Source organism: Leptinotarsa decemlineata, unplaced genomic scaffold, assembly GCF_025532065.1.
Source record: "Leptinotarsa decemlineata unplaced genomic scaffold, Ldec_3_MD MMD2_tig00004307_RagTag_RagTag, whole genome shotgun sequence".
In the NCBI taxonomy this organism is placed as follows: domain Eukaryota; kingdom Metazoa; phylum Arthropoda; class Insecta; order Coleoptera; family Chrysomelidae; genus Leptinotarsa; species Leptinotarsa decemlineata.
In genome coordinates, this window is record NW_027412606.1 from 1,642,192 (window position 1) to 1,661,484 (window position 19,293).

The window sequence follows — 19,293 nt, forward strand, 5'->3', positions numbered from 1 at the left end:
CAGTGGTCGTCCAAATGGGGCAGTAACACCAGGAAATAAAACAACGTGTTGGCTTTATATTGCATTCGACAAGAGAAAGCAGTGTTTAGCCATGTTTGAACATAATAAATGAACCGGAATATTTGCATCGATATGTGACAATGAATGGAACATGGATCCAGTACTTCTTTCCAGAATCAAAACAGTGGAGTGGAGAACAACTGGTGAACCATTATACAATGCGCTCGAAAGCCCAACAATCGGCTGGAAAAGTTATGGCCTCAGTATTTTGGAATGTGCGTGGTATAATATTTATCGACCATCTTGAGGAGGAAAATAACATCAAAGTGAATATTATGTAGCGTTATTGTAGCGTTTGAAGGCCGAAATTGCAAAGATACGACCGCATGGCGAAAAAAAACCATTGTTTTATCAAGACATTGCACCGGATGATAAAACTAGAATTGCCCCACATCCACCGTATTTGCCAGACTTTGCTCCCAGCAACTACTGGCTGTTGACATACCTTACGACAATGCTCACCAAATAGGGATTCCACTCTAATCAAGGAGTTATTGCTGAAACCTGATGGTGATTGCGTTGAAGCCAATTTTGAACGAATAAAACGCGTTTTCTGTCTTGGGCCCAGGACTTTCCAGCCCGTGTATTGAGTGCAAAGAACATTCACTACCATCAATTCTTCAGTCGTGTGAGTCGAATAATTGTAATGATAAATTATTATTTCGAAAAAATACACTTTGATCTGAGATTCCCACTTGTTGGTTCTACTGTTGGTGTAGCTGAAAATGTTCACGAAGTAGATACTTACTTTCATTTTCTATGCATTCACTTTTATATTTTAATGTTTCATAGTTTTTATATTCTTATATTTACATTCATGTGTTGCATGAGAATATTCATTATTATTGTTATTTATTTCAATATGTAGCAGATATATTATTACTTTCTGACTATTTGGCGGAAGTTGGCCATTTTTCGCTTCATGATGGGTTTCCATATGTTGCGTATTTTCACGCTAGCTTGGCTGAATACGTTGTTGAGCAATATATATTGATGCAACTTCTTTGAACTTCCTCTTGAACCAGTGTTCCTCTCTGTAGATGATCTCAGCTTGGGACCACTCGATGTTATGTTGGTGGGTCCAAACATGCTCTGCCGTTCCTGATTAGCTGGTTTCTCCTCGCTGTGTGTGTTTCTTGTGCTTGGCAATGCGAAAATTCAATGGCCTCTCAGTTTCCCCGATACAGGATTGTCGGCACTCACAGGGTATCCGGTAATACCATCCGTAGCATCGTGAGGACGCTACGGATAGTATTACCGGATCTGAAGCAGGTTCTGATATTGAACTTGCTTCCACCAATGCTTCCTATCCTTTCCGATAGTCCTCTGATGTAGAAAAGTGCAAACACTGGTTATGACGGCTTCTCTTCCTTGCGAGGCTCCTGCTGTCTCTCAGCCAAAGTCTGTTCTACCATCGCTTTGAAGTAGTCATTCCGTTGAAGATCATTTTTGATGATGTCTAGTTCGTTCTCGAGATCTTCCTTCGTATTACAGAGCCCGAAAGCACGGTCTAATGAAGTCTTGATGATTCATCCGTTAGTCGATTGATGGTGGTTGGATTAGTGGTTGAGATACTGTCCCGTGTGAGTTATTCGGTATACAGTTTACATGTGATATTTACATTTTCATCAGTGTTAATAATAATGATAATACCAGTTTATTTCAATCAATAAGGTTGTATACAATGTACACAATGACAAAATTATTGTGAAAGACGGCAATGGGCGCATTACATAATATATTATATATAGCCGTATATACACAATAAGTAATAAATAACAGTCACACAGATTAAAAAAGAGGAAAACTTCAAGATCTAGTTGAGGAATTCTTCAAAAGCGTAACAATTTTTTGTAATATGTATTGTTTTGTAATTATTTCAAACACATATGATTTTACATCCTCATCCTCAGGAGAAGATTTTCCTGATGATGCTAACTTTGTTGGCGAAACGCCCGTCGAGTGCAAAAATATCTGTTTGGTGTTAGGGCAATTGATTTCGAAAAAAGTTATTCAAGTTCCACACCAAAGGTTCCAATCTCATCGTTATAGAATATTTGCTCGACTTCATCAACGATTACGAGAATATGGTTCATTCGACAAAAGAACGCAGGATTGTGGTCGCCATCGAGAAGTACGAACACCACAGCTTGAGGAAGCAGTATTTAATTTGATTGAAGAACAATCAACTACCAGTACTAGAAAGATTGCTTTCCAGCTAAATGTTGATCATATGACGGTATTTCGAATTTTGAAGGAACAACTCTTATACCCTTACCATCTATAACGAGTACAGGCACTGTTACCGCGAGACTTTCCGAACCGTCTTGAATTTTGCAATTGGATGATTAGAAGAAATTGTAACTTTCTGAATACGATAGAATTCACAGACGAATGTAGTTTTTCTCTGGAAAAGGTTATTAATTTTCGTAATTACTACATACGGGCTGATGAAAACCCTCACGCTATTGTCGAAACTAACCATTAAAAACAGTTTTCTCTTAACGTGTAGCTCGGAGTTATTGGGGATGATTTAATTGGGCATCATTTTCTACCTCCTCGATTGAATGGTGAGGCATACGTTCAATTTTTAAGAAGAGTGCATCCAGTACTGCTGAAGGAAGTTCTTTTGGGCGTCAGAAAAGATATGTTTTTTATGCATGATGGGGCTCCTGCCCATTTTAGTCAAGTAGCACGTCAGCATTTAACTGAAACATATGCTAATCAGTGGATAGGTCGAGGAGGACCACAGAACTGGCCCGCTCGATCCCTGGATCTCAATCCTCTCGATTTCTCTATTTGAGGCCATTTACAGTATTTGGTTTATCGTACTCCTGTTCGCGATGAAAAGGACTTGAGAAACCGCATCATTGATGCATGCAGGGTAATCAGAGAGACTCCAGGAATATTTGAGCGAATACGTGGCTCAATGCGCCGACGTCTAGACGCATGCGTAGTGTCTGAAGGTATTGAACATTTACTATGATTTCTACATATTGTGTGTTTTGTTATTAATAAATCAGTTTTGTTTATTACCCTTCAATCGTTTAATGCAGGTACTAACTACAAAATAACAATAAATCCAGTTCGCATTTATGACGATGTATCTCTGTAGTTGTTCGTAAAATAATTTTATGCTGCGAACTGGTTTATTTTGGGCAAAAAACACAAGAGACATTTTTTGTTTGGAATAAAACAGGCAATCGGAATTTAATTTTTGAATGGTAAACAAATAATAGGACAAAAAGTTACATTGGAAATAAATTTTAGGGGTTGCGTTTTCCACCCCTTACAATAATGGGGTAAACCAAATAAATTACTGGCTAAGTGTCTTTTTGGTAGTCAGGTTAATTTCAATATTGTGACTTCTTCAGTGCTTGTGAAAAAAATGTTTATACAAATTTCATATTTCCTTTTTAAGGGGCTGTATCTTAACAAGGGATGCTCTGATGAAATTTCTTTATTTGAAAGATCCTATCTTTTTTTTTTGATGAGGAATCACCTTCTTGAATGTTTTACGCTTATTCAGTTACACCCTGTATTGTAGATATGCAATAAGGAAGAATTTATGAATATTATAACTGGGGTGGTAGCTGTGGTAGAACAGGCGCGTTCATAAAATGAAGTAACTTTTTCAAAACTGTTTCTCCACGCCTTTAAATTTCCAGTGGGTGAAATGAACAACTCTGTGACCCTCTTCGAAAGAGATAAATCGATATTTTTCCATATAAAACCCATACAATAATGAAATACATCATTACTCTGTTACCCACCGCATTTTTATAGCCAAACAGAAATCGGTTTATTCGACTCCACGAACGAAGCGCCGTGGAATATTCCAAAATTTATATTTCTCTTATAACAAATCCCAGCAGGGCAAAATGAAGTCTCACCTGGATAAAAAACCGTCTCCCTTCGAGTCGTGTAGTTGGCTTCTGGGATATGTAACTTACAGGAGAATTCCTCTGGGTCATTCAAAGCGGGCAACGTCGTCGTCGCTGAAACCTCGAAGAGTTTTCCTCGTCTTCGGAAAGTCACATCTGGCTCCGTTATATTCCTGGAATAAATTTCTTGATTCAATATACTCCGAAAAATGCGAACGGAAAAATTTTGGTCATGCACACGTACAACTCAAATAATTTTTTTCAACAGTCCCGTCAAAAAAGTTTATGACTTTGATGCGTATCTGTTAAGATTATGAATTCGATTGGGGTGTTTGGAAAACTTCACGACTTCAATTGGTTTGCATGAACAAGTAGCCTCAATTATCTGTGATTAAATAATACTGGAGTTTGTTCCCAACACCCAATCGTTGTTTTTAACACCTTGGCAACGGGTTTCGATCACCAAGCGATCATCTTCAAAGAGGAAGATTAAAACTGTTTTAAGATGATCACTTGGTGATCGAAACACGTGTCAACGTGTTAAAAATAACGATTTGGTGTTGGGAAAAAACTCCAGTAATATTCATTACTACACCAAAGGTTCCAAACAGTGCATCATAAGTATCTGTGATTATATTTCGTGTGAGTGAATCTGAAAATAATGATGATAATTTTAAAAACGGAAAGTAGTATATTATAAGGACAGAATAATTTTTGAGAAAAAAAGTTATGGCTTTCTTCTTCTTCATCTTCATAGAAAAAATGTCTTTATCTTTCAAAGAAAGAGAAAAGTAATCAACTGCAAAATAAACTTCACACGAAGATACAGTGTGTCTCACTTCTCATGGAAACACCCCCGTATCTTTCGTAATATTCAAGGTAGAACGATGAAACTCTCTGGACTGATGGAAATGCTCAAAATGCACCTACCACCTGAATGGGGTTGGCCAAAGTGATATACACTGTCCGCCACTCGCGATGGAACACCCCATTTTTACGGTAAAACATATTAGGGGGCAAAATAAGCTCAAAATTCCTTCAGATTCGTGATCAGGACTACCAACTTACTAGGAATACACTTTTTTCCTGAAAAAAACTGTCAGTCCTGAAAAATCCGAATTTGTCTCACTTCTCATGGAAACACCCCCGTATATTCCGTAATAATTGAAGTAGATTTTTTTGGTTTTGACATCAAAACATGACCATCAGTCCTGAGAGTTTCATCGTTCCACCTCGAATATTAGTTCGATATAATAGTGTGAATCCCATTTAATGTGTCGATCGATCATTGAGGTACTTTCTGGAATCGATAAGTTTTGATTGATAATCGATGGACCTTTGGTAGTTCATTGGCATAAGAGAGGATTTGCAGGGGCTGCTTCTCAAAAGCTAGGAACACTGTTCCGAACCAGGAAACTGTACACACCTCAGCAACTTTTGATGCTTGATAAATCTCAGATCAGACCTTATTTGAAGTATTGTTCTCATGTATGGATATCCGCCTCTCAGCATACCCTGAAGCTGCTGGATTACATCCAGAAAAGAGCCATCCGCCTGATTGGAGACGCGAACATCACGTGCAACCTCCGAACCAGCAAAGTTGTTTTATAATTGCACGGTGTTGCAACAGTTTTATTTTATTAGTATTTTATAATCACTTCCAAAATGCTAATTGATTATATTAGATGATCAGTGAACACAATACAGTTGTAGGCAATAGAAGTGTTTTATGAATTTGTCATAGAAACGTTGATGAGATAAAATTAAGGAACCATTATAAAATAGTCGGGAAATTATCACAGAAACGTTTTTGCAACTAACTTATAAAACTTAATTTCCTATAAAGGTGAATTGTTATGTAGCAGTTTCATAACACTTTTCTGCGAGATTTTTATGATACTTATAAAACTACTTCAAGCTAATTTCATAACTTTTTCCTGTAGCTTTGATGAAATTATTTTATTGAAATGCTTTCAGATACTATTTTATTTCAATTACCATATTGTCACTTCAATAATTATTTCCCAACTATTATATAGTATGGTATATTAACTACAATTGAATAACACTAATATAACTATTGCCTTTGCTAATATATATTTGCTGCCACCAAAAATAAAATGCAGCATTTAAGAACAACCAGCTGACATCGATTCCTAATCACAGCTGTGAAAAATTCTTCAGAATTTTAGTTATGTTCAGTAAGAATATTTTTGTTTAGTTATTCAAGTGGGACACCATCGATATCGTGGTGGAAATGAGTTCTTTAGCAACTTCTCATTATTTGATTTTTATTGAGTACGGGTACCCCATAAGTAAGTTCAATATTTTTAATTCATCCTTAATTTTAGATACGATGATATGCATATATATGTGTTATACTTTCAATTTGATAATGATTCCATTGCGTGGATACTGTTGTGGATTTTTCTGGTTGTATCCCGAATATATAAATAGAAATGAATAATAACTCAATGGCGGCCATTTTGAACATTAATTTGGGGGTATATAATAGTTTCAGATTCAGTTCGAGGTGATTCAAATAGACGAAGAAATGACTTGGTGTTCCATAAAAAAACTTTCTGGAAGCTTTGAGTCGGCCTGTATATTGGAAATACTAAAAAACACCTGAAACTATCCCACCTAACCTAGTGCTTCAATTTGTTTTGCGAAAAACAGAAAAATGTTATTATAATGGTTAAAACCCGTCGTTCAGCCTTTATAATCGATGAAAGAAACTTTTTAGCCAAAACATCCCGACATATAATATTTATCCAAACTGTATGTGAGAAATCCTTTATTCATACAAGCACTTTTGTAGAAACCTACAGCTTTAAAAGTGGTCCGACTCTGCCGCAATACCATCATTCCCAGAATTTAGTGTTTCTTAACAGTTTTATAGGGGTAACATAGTAGCTGAAATACGTTGAAATGCTTGCTACTGATACCAATTTATTTTATAGAACGACGCCATTTTAAATGATAGCGATCCGGGATACTGAAATTAGATGAGTTGAAAATATGGAATACCGCATATATAGTGATATTTACAGCTGAAAAGTACATAAATATTATAACATTATATTATTCAGAACAAAGTGAGTTAAGTTTGTGACTAGAAAATTAATACGTCGACAGAGTGAATTTTTGTATAATTAATAATTTTACCGAAAACATTTATAAATGAGAGCGCGCTCAAATTTTGCTAATAATAGGCTATATATTTGTCAATAAAATTTCATTTGCAGTACAAACAATGTCTTTAACAGTTTTATGAGTGCAATTGTGAATTTCATTTTCAACACTTTATTTTATAGTTAACGTTTTATATATCGCATTATATTTTATAAGGCCTACTTGGTACTACTAAAAAACTCTTATGAAATTGTCTTCTGATTATTATATGGGTATCGCTTATATATGTTGCAAAAGTGCAGTAAGGGAAGTATTCACAAAACTACTTTTTGAAAGTGTTAGACAAATTTTATAGTAACTGCCAAAATGTTTATAAAACTGTTTTGTAGAGTTTGTAAAAGGTCTTACAAAATATTGATAATAACTATGATGTTCTATAAAACGGTGCCAATTTCCTATTTATAGCAGTTTTATACACACATTGAAAACATTTCTGGGAGAAATGTAGTTTTATAATTTGTTTCTCCGAAACGTTTCCGCAACTATCATAAAATACGAAATTGCTAGTTGGGCTTGATAGTCTGGAACATCGAAGAAAGGTTGGCGATTTGTTTCTCTTTTATAAAGGTGTTCAGGTGACTTGGCACATTTGACTCCACCAAGATCGGTACATATCAGAAATACGCGACGGACTGTGACTGCTCATCGTTTTGAGACTCAACTTAGTATACCTCTAACTCCACTGTTTAGGAACTGTTTCATCTGGAGAACTGCGTGTATGTGGAATAAATTTCTTGAGAACGTGTTTCCAAATAGATTCACCCTCCAGCGATTCATATCTAATGTGAATCGCTACTTTCGTACAGGCACCCCTGTAAGAGCGCCTTTAGCATTTTCCTGTAGTGCTTGTATTTTGTTTTTAACGAGCCCACATACTCCAACACACAACCCACATACTTCAACATATGTCAAAAAATGTTATTCTTCCGACAATGAAGTATGTTCTGTTTCTGATATCTATTTTCTTATTTCGTCAATGAATATTCAGAATTATTTTTCGTATGGATTGCTTCCACCTATATACTCCGTTCCGTATATTTACTCTCTTGCATCACCACTCAACTCGATGAACCCATCTCCGAAAACGAAGAATTCAAATTAAACGAACTGGCAAGCAATAAAGTAAATCGTCAGTTGTTTATTCACGTGTTTTTCTTCCTTTTGCTAGGTTGTTCATCACGTAATAAAGGGAAAGTAATAAAATCGAAATTGCTCAGGGGAAGTTTAGCACAGATATAAATGTCAAGTCGAATGTTGATGTGCTGGGTGGGGAATTATTTTGATTTCGATTACGTGAGGAAAATGTAGTATTTGTTCATCAAATTGGAAGCACATAACAACATATTAGGTGGGCTGGAAAGTTCGTAGGCTAACACATAGATGGCGCTACTAGTATGAAACCCATATGATCTTTAGTTAACTCTTACTCACGAAAGACGTATGTACAAATTTCACAATTATTGGACTATCGGTTTGTGGGTTATAACATTTTGAGTGAAGCAAGTTTGAACATGGAAGCGAATTCCGTATAATAATAAAGCATTGCTTTTTGGCGAACGGAATACTGGTGAAAGTAAGGCTTGACTTGATCAACATTATTCGGATTTTGCACTAGCAAAATCACCTGTTGAGAAGTGCTGCTGAGTTTGAACGAGGTGAAATTAGCACGAAGTTGATCGGAATAACTGGTGCTCTGAAGATATCAAAGAAACGTGTTGGACGTATCATTCATGAATATTTGGTCAAAAGCAGCAACGAATTGATGATTCTGAGCAGTGTATGAAGCTGTACCACCATAATAATCACAAATTCAGTCGTCAATATGTGACAATGGATGAAACATGACTCAACTATTTCACACCAGTATGAAACAGGTCGTCATCTAGTGGACCACACTACAACCAACTCCAAAGCGTACAAAGATGCAACAGTCGCCTGGCAAAGTTATAGTGTCAGCATTTTGGGATGCACATGGTGTTATAGCCATCGACTACCTGTCTTGAAAAGGAAAAATCACCAAGAACGGCTATTATATCGTGTTTATTTATTAACTCATTTATTTATCTATTCATCCATTCATTCATTCATTCATCCATTTATTCATTCATTCATTCTTTCGTTCATTCATTTATTCATTTATTTATTCATTTACTTAGAAAATACACCCAACAGGTCATGAGACCCAATTACAGGAGTACATATACAAACTGTGAGATTATATTACTCCTGATAAACGAAAATTGAACAAAAAACTCAATCTATATCAGCATTACCTACCATGTAACATTTTATCAGTTATGTATTTAGTGCATTATATATTGCTGTCCTAACCTGAGATAAGAAGAATATATGGATATTTTGTAGACTATTCCCAACAAGTAAAGTTGTTTTATAATTCCATGGTGTTGAAACAGTTTCATTTAATTAGTATTTTATAATTACTTCCAAAATGCTAATTGATTGTATTAGATGATCGGTGAATACAATACAGTTGTAGGCAATAAAAGTGTTTTATAAATTTGTCATAGAAACGTTTATGAAATAAAATTTAAAAACCATTATAATATAGTCAGGAAATTATCACAGAAACGTTTTTGCAACTAACTTATTTTCCTATAAAAGTAAATTGTTATGTAGCAGTTTTATAATACTTTTTTGCGAGATTTTTATGATAGTTATATAACTATTTTAAGCCTACTTTATAACTGTTTCCTGTAGCTTTAATGAAATCATTTTATTGGAATGCTTTCAGATACTATTTTATTTTTATTACCATATTGTCACTTCAACGATAATTTCGCAACTATTTTATAGTATGGTATATTAACTACAATTCAAAAACACTAATATAACTGTTATAAAATCAAATTGCCTTTGCTAATATATATTTGCTGCCACCAAGAATAAAATGCAGCATATATGAACAACCAGCTGACATCGATTCCTAATCACAGCTTTGAAATATTAATTCTTCAAAATTTTAGTTATGTTCAGTAAGAATATTTTTGTTCGGTTATTCAAGTGAGACACCATCGATATCGTGGTGAAAATTAGTTCTTCTGTAACTTCTAAATATAGGTACCCCATAAGTAAATTCAATATTTTCAATTCATCCGTAATTTAAGACACTATGATATGCATACATATGTGTATATATATGTTATAATTTCGATTTGATAATAATTCCATTGTGTGAATATTGAAGTGGATTTTTTTGTTTGTATCCCGAATATATATAAATGGCGGCCATTTTGAACATTCATTGGGGGGTATATAATAGTTTTAGATTCAGTTCGAGGTGCATCAAATAGACGAAAAAATGAATTTGTGTTCCATAAAAAACTTTCTGGAAGCTTCGAGTCACCCTGTATATTGGAAATACTAAAAAAAAACACACAAAACTATCCCCCCTAACCTAGTGCTTCAATTTTTTTTGCGAAAAACAGGAAAAGGTTATTATAATGGTTAAAACCCGTCGTTTAGCCTTTATAATCGATGAAAGAAACTTTTCAGCCAAAACATCTCGACAGATAATATTTATCCAAACTGTATGTGAGAAATCCTTTATTCATACAAGCACTTTGGTAGAGCTTTAAAAGTAGTCCGACTCTGCCGCAATACCATCACTCCTAGAACTAAGTGTTTCATAACGGTTTTAAAGGGGTAACAAAGTAGCTGAAATACGTTGAAATGCTTGCTACTGATACCAATTCATTTTATAGGATAACGCAATTTTAAATTAAAGCGATCTGGGATAATCAAATTAGAGGAGTTGAAAATATGGAATACCGCACATATAGTGATATTTGCAACTGAAAAGTACATGAATATTATAACAATATATTATTTAGAAAAAAGTGAGTAAAGTTTGTGATTAGAAAATGAATACGTCGACAAAGTGAATTTTTGTATAATCAATGATTTTACCGAAAACATTTATAAATGCGCGCTTAAATTTTGCTAATAATAGGTCAATAAAATTTCATTTGCAGTGAAAATATCAATCTTCGAAACACAAACAATATCTTTAACAGTTTTATGAGTGCAAAAGTGAAATTTTAAAATGGCTTTAACCCTTCTATTTCTTAATTCTCAGTTGGTGACATATCAATTATATTTTCCTAGTGTCCAATTCATAATTACTTCTTGCGTCTTCGAAAAAACATTTTCAACACTTCTTTTATTTTATTGTTGACGTTTTCCGCTGTATTATATTTTATATCGCCTACTTGGAACTACTAAAAACTCTTATAGAACTGTCTTCTGATAATTTTATAGGTATAGCTTGAATATGTTGCAAAAGTGCAGTTAGGAAAGTCTTTACAAAACTACTTTTTAACAGTGTTAGACAAATTTTATAGTTATTGCCAAAATGTTTATAAAACTGTTTTGTAGTGTATGTAAAAGGCCTTACAAAATATTGGTAATGACTATTATGTTTTGTAAAACGGTGCCAATTTCCTATTTATAGCAGTTTTATAAACGCATTGAAAACATTTCTGGGAGAAATGTAGTTTTATAATTTTTTTCTCCGAAACGTTTCCGCAACTATTATAAAATACGAAATTGCTAGTTGGGTTGTAGCTTCTACACATAGACACATAAAAATTAAGTTTTTTATTAGGTGGCATTTTTTAAGTGATGTATAGTTGAACTCTTCCAATAGTAAATCATAGCTATGCTCTCGTATTGGTTATTGGAGTGTTTGAAGGATGTATTACACCGAGTCGCATATTAAGGAAAACGATAGCAAAATTGCATGAATTGGGCTTCGAATTGCTTACGCATCCACCATATTTTTCAGATCTGGGTCTCAGCGACTTTTTTCTGTTCTCAGACCCCGAAAGAATGTTCGCTGGATGAAAATTCAGCTCCAATAAAGAAATAATCGTCGAAACCGTATTTCATAAAAATAAATCTTTCTATGCTTCTTAAAACAAATTTCATGAAAAACATTCTTTCCATGTTAGCCTACGGACTTTTCAGCCTAACTGTCTAATAATTTCGATAATGACAATGGCGACAGGGTGAATTGAATTTCGTTATAAGCATGAATGGACGCGGTCATGGAGCATCAACAAATTTTGGTGCATCCTCGGTCATACTCAAAATCTCATATGCTACGACTAGTAGTAGACTTTTGTCTACCGATGTTTTCCGGATGAAAGTCCAGACTTTCCGGACTTCCTGAAAAGTGATATATTATGGAATTGGCCGATAGTTGATGAAAATCAATAACTAACGTATCCAAAAAACACTTTATTGTGAGATTTTCACTAAACGATTTTACAGAAACATAGATGTATAGATGAAAATTCGATAAACTGTAACTAAATAGCTAGTACCTTCATGAAAAATGAAAAAAGGTTAAAAAAACTGAATAAAAAACACGCTTTCAAAGAACATCGTTGAAAACATTTTTTTTAAATGAGCTTGAAACAATAACGAACAAAAAATACTAGTACTATTGTAACAAAAGCGAAGGGCGCTTGATAATTCACAATTCTCGTTCGTTATTGTTTTAAGCTCATTTAAAAAAATATTTTCAACTTTTTAGTTCGATGTTCTTTGAAATATTGTTTTTAAGTTTTTTAAACTATATTAATTTTTCATTTTTCAGTTTCGTATGCTATAAAAGCGTGTTTTGTAGCCTTTTTAAACTACGTACAGCGCCATCTGCCCGCGAATAGATCAAGCAATGCTGTCGATAATTCTATCAAATACAGATCCCGAGTTTGAGAGTTACAAACAAACATACATACATACATACATACAGGTGAAGCTAATAAAAGCGTGTTGAAAATACTGACGGAATATTCTACAATTCAAGTAGTTTTACCTGATCACAATGCTGGTTCTTTGTTTCATATTTTCGAAACCGTTCACGTTTTCGTTCCGATAAATGAAATTTTCATATTTATATACATTTCTATTACATTATATCCTCAGAATCACAGTCAACTCAAGCGGAAATTCCCAATAATTCCTAACTATTCAATGGAGGTTCACTTGATATAAAGAAAATAGCGAAAACAGCTCGTTTTTTAGTATTTTGTTTTCACGAAACTTCTCTTTTGTTTTTCTATCAAGCAGAAGCACTCGGTTGGGCATTACCAAGTTTTATGAGAAACTCTTCAAAGTTATTTTCCTTAACACACTCGATTGATATGAAATACAAACATCAGAACGAATTTAAGTCCTTTGTGAATTATCAGGTATGAAAAGACGTATAAAAGCCTTCCACAAACAATACAACCCACCCGAAATCCAAAGCTTTAGCGAAGTTATTCAATTTTTTTATGCCTTGAACCCGGTAAACTGTGAATTTCTCCGTCAGTAACAATATTTTTCTTAAGTGAGGTTCTTTCTCGATTTGGAATCGGTGGTGTGTGAAAAGATAACCGTTGGTCATTCGGAGGCTTTTAGTAACTTTCGAAATAATTTAGAAGGAGTGAAATTGAGTCAGGCGAGTAATCTTGAAAACTGCTATATCGATTTTGAATGTTCGGAAACATAGCAAGTGATAACCTAAGTCATGAATTGTCCTCAATATCATGAAAACCACATTCATTACATTTTCTTGTAGTGTAAAATATCAACCAAAATTTGATGAAATAAAAGTTCATTGTTAGGAATGTTTGGGGAAACATTTTTGGAAATGAAATTGCACTCTCAAATTGAATAGAACCCCTGGAATGTAATATTTAAGGATTTATATAGATTGTTTTCTGAAGTGAAAAAACATCTACTTGAATTAACAGAAAAATCAAAGAAAAGTCTTCATGAGATCAAACTTCTGTTCTGGACCTTAGAATTGAAAGGGCGGGTGTCCATCTTTGGCCAATAATGGGTTAGGCAAATAAATGTACATAAAATCGTTAGATCTAAATAGTAATGATGAAATGGCGGCTGTCCCACGTACCAATACAGTTTTTGTAGTCGGTTGTCCATATTTTGATCAGTTTTGAAAGGTCGTATGTGGGACAACAGGCTTTTTAGTCCTTACGATTGATTCAAAAAAGGCGGCTGTCCTAATAATGAGGACATCTGCCTTTTAAAATTCTCACAGAATAGGAGGACATGCGCCTTTTTAAAGATAAGGTTAGGTTAGTAATATCAAAAATAATTTCGTGTTTATTAGTGTGTTAACAGTTCATTACATTATTTTGAGAATGTATTCCAACACAAGAACTAATCGAATATTGCAACAAGCATTATTACAAAATAACGGTAAGTCAAATAATCATAATCGAGTTAGTTTTCTCAATACCTAATTTATTATAGATCAAAACACCAAAGAGATTACTAAAAATGAGGTTATGTGCTGTGCCGATAAAGCTAATCAAGAGGTTTTAAATGTTTCTGATCATGACGATGAGCCTAGACAAGGCAGAAGCAGTTATAACGTCTTCGAAGACAAAGAGAACATGAGATCCTTTATTGAATTGAGGCCAGTGGTGGATATTATTGTTGGTGAGAAAGAACAGCGGGAAAATATTACCACAGCGATGGTGGAAAGTGACGATGCCTCTCGGCATTCTGATAAAGATCCAATTACCGGATTTTCTGATGATTCTCTAGAGGACAGGAACTATGAACCTGAAACGGATTCAAATGATTCCAATCGAGATAATATAGAAGATTTCGATGGAGACAACGTTGACACAAATTTTGTAGCAGGACAACGAATTAATAAACAAGAGAAAGAGCAAAGGAAATCGAGAAAGAGAACAAGGCAGCTTTGTACTTGGAAAATTAACGTGGCTAAGCAAAAGAGGTTGATGGGAGAGGAATATGAAGGGCATAAGAAGAAAATTAAAAGGAAGAAAGAAATAGGTCCAATATGTAATAATTGCAAATTAAATTGTGCTACAAACATCTTAGACGAAGTGAGAAAAAATATTCATGAGAGTTTCTGGAAAACTAAAACAGACTGGAAGCAAAGAAGACAGTTTTTGGCACAAAGTGTGGATGTAGTCCCTATTCAAAGACGCCGACCACGAAGTGGTTCGCAGAACAACCGACGACAACACAATTATATATATAATTTATTGGACAATGGGATTAAAACAAAGGTCTGCAAAAATTTTTTTCTCAACACGCTTTCAATCTCCGAAAAAATGATTCGTAACGCTGTACAGAAATGCCTTGAAAATTCCGCAGGGTTGGTTGAAACGAATCAGGTTTCTAACCACAAACTTGATGATATGGCAGTAGGCTTAGTTCGTGAACACATTACATTGTTTCCGAAAATTGATAGCCATTATTCAAGAAATAAATCGGATAGACAATATTTAAATCCTCAACTTAGTATTACTGCTATGTACAAACTGTACAAAGAGTGGTGCATAGAAAAACAAGTAGAAAAAAAGCATATTGTTAAAGAACATAAGTATCGTGAAATTTTTTCTACTGAATTTAATTTACACTTCAAACCTCCTAGTATAGACACGTGTGATACGTGTGACCATCTAGAAAATTTGAAGCGTAATGTTCTGAATGATCCGGAAGCAAAACAAGAGGTAGAGAGAACTTTGAAGGAGCATATTGAGGAATCAAACAGAAGATATAAACTAAAAAAGGAAAATAAAGATAATTTGAAAGTAGCTCAAGGAGAGGTAGTAGCGATGATGGATTTACAAAAATGTCTACCAACCCCATTCTTATCAAACTCCAAGACATTTTACTTAAGACAGCTTTGGACGTTTAACTTAACATCATACTGCGACACCCTCAAGAAGAGCTATTGTTTCTTATGGGATGAAACTATAGCTAAGAGAGGTGGCAATGAAATTGCTTCATGCATATTGAAATTCATAAAATTATTGCCACTGAGCATAAAAGAGGTTACCATTTGGTCAGACAATTGCTCTGGCCAAAATAGAAATTTTCACTAGTTCGGACTTCCATTGTCTATTATATAAAATGATTTGAAATCCCTGAAACAAGTAAAAAAGGATAATTAAAAAGAATAGTTGGAAATAACTATTATATTCAGCAACAATAAACCTGAAATGAAATGATAGTGAAATAACCTACAAGTAAAAATATAATAATTGAATAAATAAAAATTAAAGGAATGCGAAAAGAAAATAATAAAAAAATAAAAAAGTGTAGAGATTCCAAGTCACGTTAGTTCACGTGTGAACATTGTCAATCACCTTCAAACTAGAAATTTTCAGTTATTTTGTATGCTTCTGTGGGCTGTTCAAAATACACATGTTACTGTCATCCAGCAAAAGTATTTGTTAAAAGGGCATACTCATAATGAAGCTGACACTGTACATGCAAGGATAGAAAAGAAGAAAAAACAACTTCCTACAATGTAATATCAGTTCCCCATGAATGGGCTCAATTTATTAGAACAATCCCTTCACTTACTGACTCAGTGTATGAGATGGAACAACATGAGTTTTTTAACTTCAAAGCATTGGGTGTAGGACCTGGATGCTCATTTGTTAAGCGAAAGAAGAACTGTGAAAAGGAACCGTTTTTGTCGTCCAAAATAGTCCATTTGATGGTAAAGAAAGAAGCGCCCGGTATTTTGTATTACAAAACTCGGTTTGAAGAGACGAACTTCAAATCTGTTAATTTTAACAGAAACGCAAGATCTGTAAAATCCAAAACAAGTCTCAAAGTAATTACTGGTTCATTTTTGGCTGTAGATAAGAAGAAACATGATAATTTACAGGAGTTACTTCAGTGGGTGCCCACAATTTATCATGATTTTTATAAAAACATAAAAGTGAAAAATAATGACAACAGCGATCCAGATGATAGTGATGACGACCAGTAGTAATGTTTTTTTTATTTCTGTTTCTGCTGTTCTCTTTGTTAATATTTGATTTTTTTATCATGTATTATCGAAAGTGCATGTTTTAGTTTTGACTTCAGAATTTATTTCAGAGATTTTCTGCATATTAGCAATATTCTATTTCTATGGTATGTGAAACCGTATAAATTTTTTTGAGAGTTTTTTTATTTTTTAATAAAATACACAATTGAAAAGACTTGTGTCCGTTTTTAATGTCTAACGAATAAAAATTTTAAAAAGTCGGTTGTCCATAATTATTCAATTACTATTACAAAATTATCATTTTTTTAAAATATTGTCAATAATGCTTCTTGATGACTATGATATCTGACCCATTACAAAATATTTTTCAGATCAGGCAAAAATTGAGAAAGATAGACCATATTATTAGGTTGAGTATCGAAATGAGTACCACTTTATTTGGCCCTCCTTTAAAATTTGCAGAATGTGACAACCGCCCTTTCAATTCTAAGGTCCAGATATATTCGAAGTGAAAACTTCATCTATGTTTTATCATGCATTCATTTTCCAAAATCATGGGTTTTGCTTATGAAAATTCATTGAAATCTATCAAGACATAAGTATGCATTGAAAATGATTTTCAGGAAACTTTTTAGATTTCCATCAAAAGTTTGTAACATGTACATTTTCGCTACATTAGTTTGTTAATGAATGAAATTTTTTTTAGAGCAACATAGATTCACTCCGTGGTGACCTACCCTCAGCGAACATGAAAATAACAAACATAGATATCTAAAGTTGATTGTCTAACTTCATCTATAGAAACCTCATAAAAATCCTATTGCTAATTTCAATTCAAAAACCACCTTCAATGGAAATTAAATTTTCGCAAGTTGTCACTACAAGGAAAAGTTCTTGATTCACCATCAGAAAAATTCGTAACTTTTCTGATTTCAACTTGTTCTCACTGAAACTGCATATTAAAGCCCAATTTGTTTTTTTAAGAGTTTCAGCTTGTATTTCTGCTTACTGTGGAAAGTATGATTTGTTTTAATGCGTAACAGTCTTGATCTTGAAATGATTAAAAGTAGGTAAATAAAATTACTTCAAAGAAAATATCCTACTCATTTGACGTCCGATGTTTGTCTTTAATGGAATTTTCATAGGTGATTCATATCTATGTCTGTGTTTTGGTTATTGATAAGGTTCACAAGGAGTGTCTTCGAATTGAAATTTTCATTTTGGTATTGTCAGCTGTTTGATGACATTTCGACTGTCGACTGTTTTATTTTTCGTCAGTGTAGCCGATTTAGCTTTAGGGGGTGTCTGACCAGATACAACCAAACATACCATTACTTTATGCTGTTCAGATTGGCCCGTTATGCATGGAACATGCAGACATTGATAGGTCGAAACGATAGTTCCCTATTTTCCGAAAAGAAGAAGAAGGAAAAAAGGAATTCTTTTCTGTTCAGTTAGGATGGTAGATTTCGCGGAAGCTACAGGTGTCTGCCCTACAGGTGTTTCTGGTTTGGTTCGGCTGACGAATCCTGTATTTGTTAAATGATCCTTAGTGGATATTCCGTTCTACCCATCTCATCATCAACCACAACGTCCTGGCTTTTTATAGAGGCCTATATTGAACATTTACAATAATTTTGTGTTTGAATACTTTGTACCACGCCAACACATTTTTACTACAAGATAAAACCCTTTACGGAAGGTGAGTTTTCCAACTTTTCTTTTCATTGTTCTCTTGCTAGCGACAATATAGGATTTACAGGGTTGCTGTACCCAGATAATTTTCACCTAGGGAATTGTCACGGTTTCTGTTCTGATTGGTTTAACCCAACGTCTACATCTTAAGGATATTTTTGATTTGTATTACTTCCAGAATTGAAAATCATTTTATTGAGAAGTTTTCTGAGATAGGAATTTTCGATCAATAAGTCTCCAAAAGATGTTTGAGATTTTTTTGCTTGAGGGAAGGGTATACTAATTTTTTTATTCTTTTTTCCAAACAAAGGATTGAATTGATTTCAACTGGTTCCTTATGAAAAGAATAGTAATTGATATATCTTCCTGAATTAGTAGGTTTCACATACCAATCAGCGAGAACGACCTTTAACAAGGCGAAACGTACAACACTCGAAGAGGACTGGGGTATATATCAAGCCAACCTCAGAGAGTTAAAAAAAGTCTGTAGACGAAAGCAAAGAGAAGCCTGTAGAGCCTATTGTGAGGCAGTCGAAGACTTCCCACTAGCTTCTAGGCTGCAGAAGGCACTCTCAAATGACCACCATAAGAGTATCGGCATCCTGACGAGGGAAAATGGCGACAAAGCCGCCAACCTCCAGGAGAGTGCTGAGATTCTTATGG

At 34.2% G+C, this 19,293-nt stretch overlaps 1 protein-coding gene across 1 annotated transcript in view; it reads right to left on the reverse strand.

Annotated features, from left to right (window-relative positions):
• The window catches only part of LOC141483851 (selection and upkeep of intraepithelial T-cells protein 1), a 566,613-nt gene that overhangs the window by 171,280 nt on the left and 376,040 nt on the right, over positions 1-19,293 (reverse strand). Inside the window, exon 5 of the mRNA XM_074178752.1 lies at positions 3,954-4,117. Coding sequence (XP_074034853.1) covers positions 3,954-4,117 — 164 coding nt within the window. The remainder of the gene's footprint in view (positions 1-3,953; positions 4,118-19,293) is intronic.